Below are 15,924 nucleotides of genomic sequence, written 5' to 3'. Positions count from 1 at the left end.
AGTGACGTCACCGGCCCGGTGCGCCGTCTGTGGGCGGGGCGGCGCCGGGTGCGTGACGGCTGAACAGCTGCGGGAATCATGGCTGCACGCCGAGCCTTGCACTTCGTGTTCAAAGTGGGAAACCGCTTCCAGACCGCGCGTTTCTATCGGGATGTCCTGGGGATGAAGGTGCACGCTGGGGCAGACTGGGGCTGGCGCGCGAGGCTGGAACGGGCGCCTGAGCCGCCCCTGGCTGAGGGAGGGGAGAAATGGGTGTGTCGTGAACCTCAGCTGGGGGGTGTCCCACCTTAGGCCCGGGACACCCGGTTGAGCCTGCATGGGGTTCAGCTTCAGGAAGTGTTGCGAGTCGCAAATTGGGTTAATAGGCCTTTGAAAGGGGGCTTACACTTAGTCACCAACCGTGTGCCCACGCACATTCTTTGATTTAAGTTCACTCACAAATATTTATTGAGCCCCGCCCTTGTGGAGCTTACAGTCTGTTGAGAAAGACAGTAATTAAAAAGTTATATAATGCTTTTCCAATTAACAGTAACTCAGTCTCTTCCGGTTTGGAGCCTTTGGTTTACGTAATCAGCGTATTCAAAGTTCTGCTTTTATCAGGCCTGGTCTCAATAGTCCCCCTCGGATACTCAGTCTCTCTTGGGAAATGCTCCGACTCTCCTTTCAATAATCCAGATCTAAATATGAGGTCAGAACCCGTCTCCTTTCCAACACTGGGAATCGGCCTCTCTCCTCAGTCCTGAGAAGCTGTGATCCTGCCAGGGATCATTTGGCTGGAAAACGCAGGTGGAAGTTGTTGGGGAGTTCTTGATAAGTTAGGGAGTACACCAGTAAGGAAGGCTTTAAGAGGTGCAAGAGCGCAGTGTAATGTAGAGACAGTGCAGTAGACGTGGAGTGCAAAAGAAGTTAACTGAATTCGTCAGTCATTTTTAAAATATCTGCTATGTTTCAGGATACTATGTAGAATTTTGGCAACAAATGTGTGAATGACCCTGGTATATGTCCTCAGAGTCACGGTCTGGGTTGGGGTGAGAGTGAGATTTAGATTTGTACATAGCCCACCTTAATGAAGTCAGAATTTGATAAGTGATGGCAGAAATCTGCAAAGCTTTCCCTTATTTTATTTCCTCATTGATCAAAGGATTGTTGTGAAGATTAAACACATTATATGCATAGTATTTGACACATAGGTAGTAGATGTGTTTGCTCATTTATTAAAAAGAAGGATTGATTTTCCAACCTAGGTGGTCAGAAAATAGTTCGTGGAGACCGTGCATACAAGTTGACTTTTTTTTTTTTTTTTTTTTTTTTTTTTTTTTTTTGAGACAGAGTCTCACTTTTGTTGCCCAGGCTAGAGTGAGTGCCGTGGCGTCAGCCTAGCTCACAGCAACCTCAAACTCCTGGGCTCAAACGATCCTCCTGCCTCAGCCTCCCAAGTAGCTGGGACTACAGGCATGTGCCACCATGCCCGGCTATTTTTTTTTGTATATATATTTTTAGTTGGTCAATTAATTTCTTTCTATTTTTAGTAGAGACGGGGTCTCGCTCAGGATGGTTTCGAACTCCCAACCTCGAGCAATCCGCCCGCCTCGGCCTCCCAGAGTGCTAGGATTACAGGCGTGAGCCACCGCGCCCGGCCACAAGTTGACTTTTATAGACAGGATTTCCACAGATAGATTAAGGAGAGGAGTTATACTAGAAAAACTGAATAGCCAGTACAAAAATAACACATGTTTGGGAAACCACTAGTTTTATATGCCTTTAGCTAAGGTTGTTTAGTTGAAGTTGAGGAGATAGGATATCAGGACAAATAGGAAGGGATTGCTTCTATAGTATCTTGAATTCTAGGCCAAGGAATTTGGATTTTATGTTGCAGTAAGTAGTGAACTCACTTACATTTTTGAACAGGGTGGTATTGTGATCAGAGCTGTGTTTCAGAGACATATATTTATGGTGGTGTTAAGGAAGAAGATCAATAAAGATAATTTTTAATGGCCTGAGAGACGTGATCAGAGATTGAACTGGAGCAGTGGTAGTAGAAGTCAAAAAGGAAAATAAAAACTAGCACATTGAGAGCCTAGTATGTACAACGTTCTGTGTTAGATGCTTTAATAAGTTATCCTGTTGCCCAGGCTAGAGTGCCGTGGCATCAGCCTAGCTCACAGCAACCTCAAAGTCTTGGGCTCAAGCAATCCTTCTGCCTCAGCCTCCCGAGTAGCTGGGACTACAGGCATGCACCACCATGCCCGGCTAATTTTTTCTATATACATTTTTAGTTGTCCAGATAATTTCTTTCTATTTTTAGTAGAGACGGGGGTCTCGCTCTTGCTCAGGCTCGTCCTCCAACCTCGGCCTTCCAGAGTGCTAGGATTACAGGGGTGAGCCATCACGCCCGGCCAAGTTATCCTTTTTCATAATACATCAGGAGATTGCAGGCTCAGATCTGACTTACTCAATTTAGTAGAGTTACACAACTACTACATGACAGTTGAAATTCCAAATCAGACTTCTCTAATGTTGAAAGACATACTTCTTCCCCACTACACAGCACTGCTTCCCAATCTAAATAGATTTCACAACTTAACTTGGTAGCCTGACCCTTGATGTCAAGCTGTTCTTCCTTACCTCTACTACTTCTAGCCTAGAAAAGGTATAAAGCTCATTCTCTTTTGTTCTTTTACAAGTAGAGCTTACAAATGATAATATCTGTGTTTTGACATTTTAGTTTGTGCTAAAGATGCTGTGAACAGTACTAGTAGAACTTTATAATTTATTCTAATTCCCTTACCAGGTTCTGCGGCATGAGGAATTTGAAGAAGGCTGCAAAGCTTCCTGTAATGGGTATGATACCTTGTTTCTTAAAATCTCCTCTAGGCTTTGACTACTGGAGAAGAGAAGACAGTTTCTCAAAGTGAGTACAAGGCAGTGGAATAAAAAAATGAAGCAATAAATTAGAGAGCAAAAAACTTTAAGAACACTGGGAAAACATACTCAGTTTCTCTATATTCTCATACAACACTCATGACACAACAAGCAGTTTTCTAAGTCTCTGAATACCAGCTGGGTGTCCTTAATTAAGCTGGTTACTTAATTCAGTTTTGACTCTACCTAGAATTAGTCTCAGATCCCACAAATTAAAGGCTCACAAGGCTGGCCCCTCTTCAGATGCCCATCACAAGTCTGGACCTCCAGATTTCTGACAGAGGTTCCCACACCCCCACCTTGGGTTTGATAATTTGCTACTAAGTCACCGTTAGCATATACTCAGGTATGATTGAAAGGGGCTCATTGTGAATAATGAAAAACATTCCTGTCACTCAGGAAATTCCAAGAATTTTAGGAGCTCTGTGACAGGAACCAGGGACTAAGACCAAATGTATTTCATATTAATCACAAACACAAATGAATATATGCCCTAGATGAAGCAATGGCTATTGAGTATCTTTTAAGTTTAGTAGCCATAGCAAGTTGGAAACTTCTCACACCTGTAATCCTAGCCTGTTGTGAATTGTATGCTTGTTGATTGTTATACAAAGAAATAAACTAAGGTCAAATCAGAATTGTCTTTAGGATTCCATTCCTTGCATTAAAGAAAAGGCAAAACAATTTTTTCCCCAAGTAAATACCAAATGGATGCCATTTGGACCTTGAAGTTGGGGCCCATGAGCACTGTCCACAGGTTCTTTCAGCACCATCTGAAATTATCTTATCCTTACGAGTACTTTTAGAACCAGAATAGACTTCCCACATCTCTGTGTCCAACGGGTGTCCTGGGGCAAATTTTGTCTGTGGTCATGAGTGCATTTACTTTCATTTTTCTAGGCCTTATGATGGGAGATGGAGTAAAACAATGGTGGGATTTGGGCCTGAGGATGATCATTTTGTTGTAGAACTAACTTACAATTACGGCATCGGAGACTACAAGCTTGGCAACGACTTCCTGGTAAATATCATTTTTTTCTAGCAGGTTTTTGGCTAGGGTAGATGGTTGGTTTTAATTTTCAGGGTGTTGAGGGGGTGTGTCAATGAGGAGGTGACATTTGAACACAGGCTCGAAGGAGGCAAGGAAGTTAGCCATGTGGATATCTGGGGGAAGAGCAGTCCAGACAGAGAATAGCCTGTGCTGAAGCCCTCAAGTAGCACTTGGCATGTTCCAGAAAGTGCAAGGAAGCTAATGTGGCTGGACTAGAGAGAGCAAGGGGAAAGTAGTGGGAGGCAGGGTCAGAATTGGCATGGGGTGAGATTGTGTTGGGCCTTTTAGGCCATCATAAGCCATCTCTGAGGGATATGAAGGGCCATGGGAGGCTTTTGAGCAGAGAAAAAACAGGTCTGGCGACTCTCTTGAGAATAGACCTGTAGGTTGTGTTTGGAAAGTTTACTTTAACTGCAGAGTGGATGATGGATTGACAAGACTGGAGCCAGAAAGGCTGCTTGAAAAATCCAAACCAGAAACCAGGCTGGTCTTTCATCAGAAGATGTAAGTGTAGACCGAGCGCGGTGGCTCACACCTGTAATCCTAGCACTCTGGGCGGCCGAGGCAGGCAGATCGCCCAAGGTCAGGAGTTTGAAACCAGCCTGAGCAAGAGCGAGACCATGTTTCTATTAAAATAGAAAGAAATGAATTGGCCAACTAAAAACATATAGAAAAAATTAGCCGGGCATGGTGGCACATGCCTGTAGTCCCAGCTACTCAGGAGGCTGAGGCAGAAGGATTGCTTGAGCCCAGGAGTTTGAGGTTGCTGTGAGCTAGGCTGATGCCACAGCATTCTAGCCTGGGCAACAGAGTTGAGACTCTGTCTCAAAACAAAAGATGTAGGTATACATTTCTAGCTACTTTGATTAAATTTAAGAATTGTTAAATAAGCAAAAGCAAATCATCTTAAACAGGTAGCTGACAGGCCAAGATAAGACTAAGATTTCTCTTGTAAGAGCTTTAAAATTAGAAGAGGTTATCTTTGGTATTAAATGAATCGGACTTCACTGGCATTTCAGTTTCTGTCCTGTGATTCATGAAGGTCTGAATTTTTGTGGAAGAAAACATGCAAAACCTGTATTAAAATCACTAGAAGAAAATTTTGAATGCCAATGAAATCTGAGGTGATTTGACCTAAAGGCAGTGGAGTTTGGGCTCATTATCATGTTCTATAAAAGATCTGTTGTGATGATACCATTGTTTGTTATAGGGTATCACGCTCGCTTCTAGCCAGGCTGTCAGCAATGCTAAGAAGCTACAGTGGCCACTCACTGAAGTTGCAGAAGGTATTTTTGAAACTGAGGCCCCAGGAGGATACAAGTTCTACTTGCAGAATTGCAATCTACCCCAATCAGGTAATTATATCAGGACTAGTAAAAGCCTCTGTTTCAAGGCATCTTTGACTGAAGGAGAGAGAGAGCTGCATTTCTTTCTGTTGTAGAGTCTCTATTGATATGACATGCGACTTTCCAAGCCAGTGTTTTTATTATACCTGTTCTCTGAGAAAGTGTATTGTCATATTAGAAATTTAGAACATAACTACAGGGGATCTAGACTGGTTCTATTCTACTGGTAATGTATTAATTTAGGATTATTTCAGCTGCAAATAACAGAAAACCCAAATAGTTTGAACAATTTGAAAATTTCTTAGCTCACAGAGCAGGTTCAGGGTTAGTTGATTCAGTAGCTCAGCAATGGCATCAAGAACCCAGATTTTCTCTTTCGATATTCTGTTGTCCTTGGGGTACTTCTCCTAGAGCTAGTCCTCTCATGGTGCCAGTAGCAATTGGCTCCCACATTCACATCTGGTAGGACAGGGAAAGACCAACTTCTTATTATGCCTTTTTAAGAGCAGAGGAAAACTTTCCTAGAAACTTCCAGCAAACTTCCTGGTCAGATTTGATACACTGTGCCTGCTCCTGAACCAATCCTTGGCAAGAGAAATAGGATTATCCCTAAACTAGTTAGCCACGCCCTTTGAGCCAGGTCAGTTTCCCCAGCACTTGAGTGAGTGAGGGAATGAAAGGGAGGAGCCCACCATGCTGACTCTGCACAGACTAAGCAAGAAGCTTTGCAAGGTGTGTTTTGTTTACTACAGAAGCAGCCTCATTCCTGCCAATTCAACTGCCTGCCCCACCAAAACAGAAGCCAAAAGGGGGGAAACTACTGGTGAATAGCAAGGGCAATTCTGCCTGCCTTTTCACTTAGTGAATGTACACCTAGAGTGGACCTGAGAAGAGAGCATATAAATTCTCTTTCCCCCACTGGTCTGCCTCAGGTCCCAAATGCCTGTCATACTGAGTCTGATTATAGCATTTAATGCTATTAGTTTTTCATCTTTTGCTCAGCAGAAGAAAAACCATTCCAGTGTGGGGGGTCAGACTGGCTATGTGGGACTTTGAGAGATGATATTTCCGTACTTTACTGGTGATTGAAGGGATTTTTATGGTTATTTTTGTTTACAGGTGATTGTTGCTTTATATACTGACTTTAAAACTTAACTCCTGCAACTAACTCCACTGTACTTTTTTTCCCCTCTAGTCTTTGTGATATTTCAGTACTTAACAGAGAGCCCCACAAACCTAAGATTTTTTTGTCATTTGAAATAGTAGTACCTTTTCAGCATTAATTTCTGATTGATAATGTAGTCAGTCTGTCTGTCTAGCTGGCATTCAGCCTGCCTTAGAACTACTTGCTCTTGTGCAATTTTACCCACTTGTTACCATTCCTGTCCTATATCCCTTAATGCTCTGAATCAGTTGGGATTTGTTGATTTTTAAATGAATGGAGAGAATGAAAATTGAGTCTGCCAGGCAGAGGCACTCCTGAGAAACACTTGTCTTAGTATTGGTATTAAAATTCTAGCAAACAAGACTGAGGCAGTGAAAACCAGAAAAAAATGTATTCAATTTATCATAGTCAGATGCAGAAATGGAACAGCTCTTCAGAAAGTCACTTTATAATAATATAAAGTTTCCAGTAATGTTAGTAGTTTTAATATAACTTTTATTCTTTTTACAAAATAATATATTTTTTCCTTAGATAAACAGATAAGCAAAAGAAAAGAAAACAAAAAAAAGAAAGTAGAAAACAGTACCCCCCCACCTATCCAGAGAGAACTACTGTTAACATTTTAGAGTATTTTTCTAATCTTTTATTTAAAAAAAAAAAAGTATGTACATCTCTTTGTATTCCATTGTAGGAATTCCATTGTGTTATTACATTGTAGGAAGATAAATAATTCTCTATTGTTGGGTATTTATGTTGTTCCTAGTGTTTCATTGTTCTAAGCAATGTTGTGATGAATGTCTTTGTGGTAAAAGCCCTTCATACATCCACAATTACTTTTTGAATTGCTGAAAATAGACTTGCTCTTTCAAAAGCAATGAACATTTTTAAGGCTTTTGGTACATTCTGTCAAATTGTTGCCCAGAAATGTCCTAATTTATACTCTACCAGTATTATATTAGATTATGATTTCTACCCCCCTGTACTAAAACAATTAATACTGTGAACTTTTAAAATTATTTGCCATTAGATAACAAAATATTTTATTTGAATTCTAATTCTTTGATTATTTGTGAGGTTGAATATTTTTTCATATGTTCATTGATCATTCCAATTACTTTTGTGGATTACTACTTTTTGCCTTTTGCCTATTTTTCATAGATGTTCATCTTTTTCCTTTTAATATTTAAAGGTGATTTATATATTAAGGATTTTTTTATCCTATATGTTGTTGTTGTTTTTTCTATTTTGTTGTTTACTCTTTAATTTTAATTATAATTCTTACTTTTTTGTGTGATTTTTGTATAGGAGTTTTCCATTTTGTTTAATTGACCTAGGAGACTTTTTTTCTTCATAGTTTTTCTATCTTTGGAGTCAGGTTTAAAGAAAAATCTTCCTGCCAAAATTGCATAAATAATCATCTGTATCTAATATTTTCATGGTTTCATTCCATAAACCTCTAATCCTTTATCCCATCGGGAATGTATTTTGTCATTTAGTTCAAAGGTGTAACTTTTTCCTACCAAATGGTGAGCCAGTTATCTCAGTGCCATTTATCGAATAATGTTCTCGTTCATACTCTTAAAATCCCTTTCTTATCATAAACTAAATTCTTCTATATACATGAGCCTGTTTTGGTCTTTCTATTCTATTCCATTCAACTGACCTGTCTATTCTTGCTATTTTATTACCCAACAGATCCTGTATTAAAAGTAACTCTAACAGTGTCTGATCTTCAGAAGTCCTTGAACTACTGGTCTAATCTACTGGGAATGAAAATTTATGAAAAAGATGAAAAGAAGCAAAGGGCTTTGCTGGGCTATGCTGATAACCAGGTGAACAATCTTGGAGAGAAATAACTAACCTATTACTTTGAGTTTGGCTTATAAATGAGGTTAACATGAAAGTTGTTCGCATACTTTCTTCAGTGATTCAACATTTATACAGATAAACAGAAAGAAGAAAATAAAAATTAGTGATTACCTCACCACCCAGATAGTACCTTTGTGTATATTTGGGGATATATTCTTTCAGAAGTGGAATTACTTAATCAGAAGAGATGTAGATAACATTTAATGCATGCTGTATTTTTTTTTTTTTTTTTTGAGACAGAGTCTCACTTTGTTACCCAGGCTAGAGTGAGTGCCATGGCGTCAGCCTAGCTCACAGCAACCTCAAACTCCTGGGCTCAAGCGATTCTGCTGCCTCAGCCTCCCGAGTAGCTGGGACTACAGGCATGCACCACCATGCCCGGCTAATTTTTTCTATATATATTAGTTGGCCAATTAATTTCTTTCTGTTTATAGTAGAGACGAGGTCTCACTCTTGCTCAGGCTGGTTTTGAACTCCTGACCTTGAGCAATCCGCCCACCTCGGCCTCCCAGAGAGCTAGGATTACAGGCGTGAGCCACCGCGCCCGGCCCTGTATTTTCATTTTTAAAAAAAAAGCCTAGGCTGGGCGCGGTGGCTCACGCCTGTAATCCTAGCACTCTGGGAGGCTGAGATGGGTGGATCACTCAAGGTCAGGGGTTCGAAACCAGCCTGAGCAAGAGCGAGACCCCATCTCTACTATAAATAGAAATAAATTAATTGGCCAACTAAAAATATATAGAAAAAATTAGCTGGGCATGGTGGCACATGTCTGTAGTCCCAGCTACCTGGGAGGCTGAGGCAGGAGGATCTCCTGAGCCCAGGAGTTTGAGATTGCTATGAGCTAGGCTGACACTACAGCACTCTAGCCCGGGCAACAGAGTGAGACTCTGTCTCAAAAAAAAAAAGAAAAAAAAAGAAAATAGCCTAGTATTTGAACATGATTTAGTCCTTGCACTTTGACCCAACAACAATTCTCCTAGAAATTGTTTTACATATATGCTCAACATACATATGCATAAAGAATTGTGTACAAGGTTATTTGTTGCAGCATTGTTTGTAATAGCAAAATATAAGGATTTCAGTGTCCTATGGATTAAAGGAATATTTCAGTAATTTGTGTTTCATTCATAGAATGGATTACTATATAGCTATCAAAAAGGCTAGAGCAAGTTTTATGTACTGATAATAGTAAGTGGAAGAAAACAAGGAACAGAATAATTTTTAAATTGTTCTATTTGTGTAAAAAGATATATGCATGCAATGTGTCTAGAAGGATACACAGGAAACTGCTGACTAGTTCTCTCTAGGGTGATAGAAGAAGAGAGACTTAGTTTTCACTTTGTTACTTTAGTATATTGCTTGGATTTTTTTTTTTTACTATATACATGTATAACCTGTTCCAAAAAATAAACCTACTTTCTTATTTCAGTGTAAACTGGAGCTGCAGGGCATCAAGGGTGTAGTTGACCATGCAGCAGCATTTGGAAGAATTGCCTTTTCTTGCCCCCAAAAGGAGGTAATGTTTGATACGAAATCTTTTGTTTAAGCTCTGTGATTAGCTAGGTCAACCAAACTAAGAAGCTTGCCCTTCCCTTCTTGAGGTTCATTCTGATTGTGGCTTTGGTATCAAGTTCAACAGTTGTTTCAAGAGCGGCTGAGATAATAAAATCAAACAAGTGGCGCCTTGGTTCTCTCTGGCTGATCTGATAGTGTTCTAGAGCTGATGAAGGCCATGCCATAAGAGTACTTCGTGACCCTTTACCCACTTTGCCTCCGTGTTTTCCTCAAGTTGCCAGGCTTGGAAGACTTGATGAAAAGGGAGAACCAGAAGATTCTGACTCCTCTGGTGAGCCTGGATACCCCAGGGAAGGCAACGGTGCAAGTGGTCATTCTGGCTGACCCGGTAAGTATTACTCAGGAAGGAGACAGGCTGTACCAGGAGTTTCTTCAGAGATGTCTGTTTGCCAAATTTCTTTTCTCTTAATTGATGTAGGATGGACATGAAATTTGCTTTGTTGGGGATGAAGCATTTCGAGAACTTTCTAAGATGGATCCAGAGGGAAGCAAATTGTTAGATGATGTGAGTCTCGTTTCTAAATTGATATCACCATAGGCCTCAAGGGGATGGCATTAAGTTTGTATGGGGAAGGGCCAAAGCAGCAGCATCCAAGTTCTTACTGTAAGAACCATGTCCTTTTGCTATGGGGTGACTTTTAAGTGAAGGACCTATGTCTTCATTGCCACCTATGTGACCCCTTATCTGGACTCAATATTTGTGCCTTCCTGCTACCTCAGGCTGCCATGGGAAACCACTGCTCCTGTAAACATTATTTTGCTCAGTGAATGGAAATGCCTGGACACCACCCCCTCTCATTTCCAGAGCTCTTTTGGTCATCTCTCCATTTGATAGTATCGGTGTCTTCCTTTCTAGTGAATTGTGCTCATCAGTAATCAAACAAGCTCCAATAGCTCTCATCTTTTACAAACCTTTTATTGGCCCCATATCTCTTCTCCAGATTTCTTTATAGCCAGATTCCTTCTTTTAAAAATCTGTCTGCACACTGTTTCTACTTTGTACCTCCTGTTTACACTTCAGTCTGTTCTTTATGTTGATGTCATCAGTGCCCAACGCCCTCCATCTTGCCAAATCCAGCAACTACTTTTAGTTTCTCATCAAACTCACTCATCAGCATTCAGAGCAGTCATTCACTGTTAGGTCCCAGCTTCTAGCACAGACCTGGCATGTAGACATTCTGAGAATACTTAGTTGAATGAGTAAAAGAATGAATCGGTCTACCCTGGTTCTGTCACTTAATATCTGTGACTGACCTTAAGCAATTTCCTCAGATTCTCTGAACTTTAGTCTCTTTATCTAAAAATTTGAGAACATAAGACTATCTACCTCATAAGATTCTTGTGGTTTATAGATCTTGGCAAACTGCTGACATAATAGCAGGTGCTCAATATCAATTAAAGCAGGAAATGTGTAGAAAATACAGCCTTTATAAATGTTATCATGAAGGAAAATAGAATCTCAGTCATTCTTTCAGCCGGCAAATTTGCTAGACTTTTTCCTTCTCACTCTTTTATACCATCAGTGAACCTCCTCCTCCTTTGAGCGCTCTTCTCCTTTGGTGTTAGAGACCCTGCCATTTCCTTATCTCTCTGACAGTTTCTCTTCAGTCATGGGCACCTCTTTCTGTATGTAATCACAAAATGTTTTTTTCCACGTTGGCTGTCTTTTATTCTCATTCTGCATTCTCCCTTTACTCTGAGGAGAAGTTACCTGCTACTCTGGTTACCTCTGCTCTGAACTGCCACCGTCATCCAATCTCTGCCTTCCTAATTTCTAGTTCCTAACTCCTTCCTGAGCTCCAGGCATATAGTTGTTGACAAGGCATAGCTTAAGTAGAATTTAAATGTATCTTGACCACTGTATATACTCATACAACCACTACTTAAAACAAAGTGTAGACCATTTTTATCATTGCAGAAAGTTTCCTCATGCGCATTTCCAGTTAGTTTGCACCCCCATCTCCCAGAGGCATCTACCATTCTGATTTCTGTCACTGCAGGCTTGTTTTCTTTGTCCTTGGACTTCATACAGATGGAATCATTCTGTAGGTATTTTTTTGTGCCTGGCTTATTTTACTCAACATTTTTGAGATTCTTCTGTGTAATCATATATATCGTAGTTCTTTTTATTGCTGAGTGATATTCAGTTTTATGAATATAATAATTTTTCCATTCTTCTGATGGTGGACATTTGAGTTATTTCCCAATTTTTATCTATTATAAGGAAGACTGTTACGAACCTCCTTGTGTAAATCTTCTTATAGATAAATGTTTTGTTTTTCTTGGGTAGATACTACCTAGGAGTAGAATTGCTTATAAGAAAGTGCCAAACAGTTGTCCAAAGCAATTGGACCATTGCTTTACATCCTCACCAACATTTAGTTTTTTGTTTTTCGTGGGGCTTTTTTTTTTTTTTTAGCCATCCTAGCATAAGTAAAATGGTTTCTCATTGTGTTTTGATTTTGAGACAGGGTCTTGCTATGTCACCTGGGCTAGAGTGCAGTGGCCTCATCGTAGCTCACTGCAATCTTAAGCTTCCAGGCTTAAGTGATCCTCCTGCCTCAGCCGAGTAGCTGGGTGTACAGGTGCACGCCACCACGCCCAGCTAATTTTTCTGTCTAGCTCTTGCTTGGGTTGGTCTTGAATTCCTGGCCTTAAGTGATCCTCCTGCCTCAATCTCCCAAAATGCTAGGATTACAGGTGGTTTTAATTTGTAATTGCCCTGATGACTAATGATGTTGAGCACTTTTTCATATGCTTATTGGCCATTTGCTTATCTTCCTTTGTCTTGAATTATACATTCAAATCTTTTGTCCATTTTTTAATAATAGGTTTCATTTTTAAATATTTCATGGTTAAAATTCCAAATATACACAAAAGAGAGGACAACAAATCCTTATATGACTCTTACCCATCAATTCTGTACCATAATTTTTCATCATTCTTTTCCACCACCCCCAATTTTCTTTCCTTCCCTCCTTCCTCCCCTGGGAAATTCTAAGGCAAATCTCAGATATCATGTCCTTTCCCCTTAAATACTTCAGTATTCTGTCCTACATATTTTAAGACAATTTAAAAGAAGTAAAAAGTAAGCAATTTTCTTTTATACCTCGATGACATCACTTGCAAATGCAAGTACTTTTCCAAGCCTGTGGCTTGGTTATTTATTTTGTTTACAATAGAGTCTTTTGAAGAGCAGGAATTCTTTATCTTGAAGAAGTCCAGCTTACCAACTTTTTCTTTTATGTGTAGTGCCTTTTCTATCCAGAACAGTGTGTTGTAGCCAGTGAATCTCTTCATCTGGGAAACTCATGGCATTTCAAACTCAGCATGTCTATAACTTATCTTACCTCAAAACTATTCTTCTTTTAATAATATTAAATAAAGGTTACTATTTATTATTAAGTATCTCTTATATTGAGAAGTTCTTAAATGCTTTATATATATATTCTGTAATTCTTACCACAAGCTGCAAGGTTGATAAGCATCCCCCTTTGCAAATGAGGAAACTGAGGCTCAAAAAGATTAAGCCACTCATCCATGAGTATCATACATTCAGTAAGTGGAAGACAAGGGCTTGGACAGAGTCTTTCGGACTTTGCAACCATTTCTTTTTTTTCTATATCCTGCTCCCTCCCCTGGACAGCATAGTGTATCTGTTATCCCAGTCGTTCAAGCTAGAATCCTCAGAGCCAGTTTGGGGTTTTTTTAAACATTTAATATACTTTTTATTATGAAATAGTTTTAGATTTATAGACAGAGCCACTTTTGAATGTTGTTTCTACTCACCCCTGAATTTTTATTAGTCACCACAAGCTGTGAGTTCTACTTCTGAAATTTCTTTTGTCTGTCTACTTCTTCCCTTTGAAAGGCCCTCATTGTCACCTATAAAACTGCAAAAGCCTCCTGCCAACTTCCAGTCCATCCCAAAGCAGAAATCGAGTAATTTTTAAAGCTATTTAATATAATAGCTTTATCTTGCCTCCAAGATAACATTTCATACTCTTTGGCAGAACATGTAACATATCTGGCTCTTCCTTACTCTCTGATCTCCTGTTCTGTCTCCCTCCCTAAGACCCCTAGCTCACCCCCATTTCAGTCCCACTGAACATTTATGTTAGCCAAAATATATCTGCTTGCCACTACCCAAAGGGTATCCCACCACTTCTTCAACTTGTCCTTCAAAACTCAGAAACTATCTTGGGTTCTCCAAACCAGAGTTAGCTGTTCTTTCCTCCTACTTTTTATGACTACTAAAAGACAGAAACTTCTGCATGTTTATGAGTTGTGTTTTGTTTTGTTTTTTAGCATATCTTTGATTTTTAAATACTCTTTATCAAAATAATAAGATAGTACTAAGATTTTATGAAAATGAAATACAAGAATGTCTTGCCCCATCTCTGAATCCTGCTACCCAGGATAGCCACTTTCAGCTTGACTGTTTCTAAATAAAAAATGTATTTCTGTTTTCCTCTTTTTAATTGCTGGGATCATCTTGTGACTTCCTGCTGAGGTAGATGAGTGTTTTTACACCATTTCTCCAACCAGTCAGTTGCTTCTTTTCTTTTGGTTGATATCATTTTGTTTATTACTCTATTACAGCAAACACCCCAAGACAGACACATACACACATGCACACGTACACACACACACACACATACACTGCTTCATGCAAAATAATTGCTTCATATCTGAGTCCTCAGCTGTTCTGTACACTCCTAAAAGCCTCAGACTGTTTCTGCTGCCACATTTGAACCTAGCATAGTACCTAGCTCATCATGAAAATTGTTAGTTTTTAGAAGGTATTTCCGTGCTTGCTTTTTGACTGAATAAATGAATTTTTCCTTACTAAACAGCTAAAAGGGTGCTTATGGAACCAAAACGTTATTATTAACAAGGCTTCCAAAACTAACTGAATAGAACCAACATCAGTGGAGTAGGCTAGGAGGAGGCTTAGAAAAAGGGAATCATTCCAGGCTCAATAGCTACAACATCAGATAGCTTTTCATATTTGGCCTTGAGTCTCATGAACACTAAAGATGCTTGAGCATCTACCCTGATGCTAACAGTGACAGTACTTTCCATACAACCAAAGACCCCATAGCCTGGCATGCTTGGTCACTGCTAGAGTTGGTCAGCTAGCCACACTTTCTGGCTCAGGCTTTGCCCCTTACTCTGCAGAGTGAGAATCCATAAGCAATTTGCTCAGTACTCAACAGCATCTCCTGCCACATTGAACATTATACTGGGTGAACACTCTTTAAATGTTAATTTTTTTGATTATGGATAGTACAATGAAGTATAAAGTGGGCTATATCTTTGTTTTTCAGGCTTGGAATAAATGTATATTCCATTTCTGTTTCTTTAGGCAATGGCAGCAGATAAAAGTGATGAGTGGTTTGCTAAACACAATAAACCAAAGGCTTCAGGTTAATGGAAGACATCACGTGGAACAAGCATTTGTGATTCCTGTCCAGCGCCTGTGAGGCCTGATGTGTCTATTCGTGATAAATGCTCTTACCATTTGGTGGTTTCCTATGCAGGCAAGGAGGCCTGAGGGATGAAGATTTGTGTATTTCAATCTTCGAAAGCTCTGATATATTTTAGAAATCAATTACCATTAATCCAGGCAGGGGAGAACTCTTGCTGTAATCTGCACTGTCACTGGACCAGCACATTCTGTGTCTAACAAGTTACTTTCCAGACTAGGACAACCATGTGAGACATTACCCTTGGTTGGGATCAAGGCAGTTTTGATGGACTGTGAATCATGTAGATTTTATGAGAGCAGCTGTTCAAATAAATTCAAATGAATTGCTTCTAATCTCCCAGCACCTGATGATGATATTCTGTCTAATATCTTATTCTGGCAACTCTTGACATTTAAAAAAAAAATTTTTTTTTTTTTTGAGACAGAGTCTGGCTTTGTTGTCTGGGCTAGAGTGCCATGGTGTCAGCCTAGCTCACAGCAACCTCAAACTCCTGGGCTCAAGCGA

The 15,924-nt window shown here is 39.8% G+C and overlaps 1 protein-coding gene across 2 annotated transcripts; it reads left to right on the top strand.

The window, feature by feature from the left end:
- Positions 1 to 9: 9 nt before the first annotated feature.
- Positions 10 to 15,752, top strand: GLOD4 (glyoxalase domain containing 4). 2 transcript variants are annotated; one of them, XM_012740566.3, is made up of 9 exons: positions 10 to 168; positions 2,792 to 2,841; positions 3,823 to 3,943; positions 5,184 to 5,328; positions 8,180 to 8,316; positions 9,783 to 9,869; positions 10,143 to 10,256; positions 10,347 to 10,433; positions 15,297 to 15,752. In XM_012740566.3, the coding sequence occupies exons 1-9, from the start codon at positions 79 to 81 to the stop codon at positions 15,360 to 15,362; spliced, it is 897 nt and encodes a 298-aa protein (XP_012596020.1). In that variant the 5' UTR covers positions 10 to 78; the 3' UTR covers positions 15,363 to 15,752. The 2 variants fall into 2 exon arrangements, with proteins under 2 accessions (XP_012596020.1, XP_075850397.1); XM_075994282.1 differs by having other exon boundaries at positions 35 to 168; positions 2,792 to 2,911.
- The last annotated feature ends 172 nt before the right edge of the window (positions 15,753 to 15,924 follow it).

The sequence above is a fragment of the Microcebus murinus genome, chromosome 18, assembly GCF_040939455.1.
Source record: "Microcebus murinus isolate Inina chromosome 18, M.murinus_Inina_mat1.0, whole genome shotgun sequence".
In the NCBI taxonomy this organism is placed as follows: Eukaryota; Metazoa; Chordata; class Mammalia; order Primates; family Cheirogaleidae; genus Microcebus; species Microcebus murinus.
Note: the sequence above shows the minus strand (reverse complement) of the source record. Positions and strands in the feature narration are given on the sequence as shown.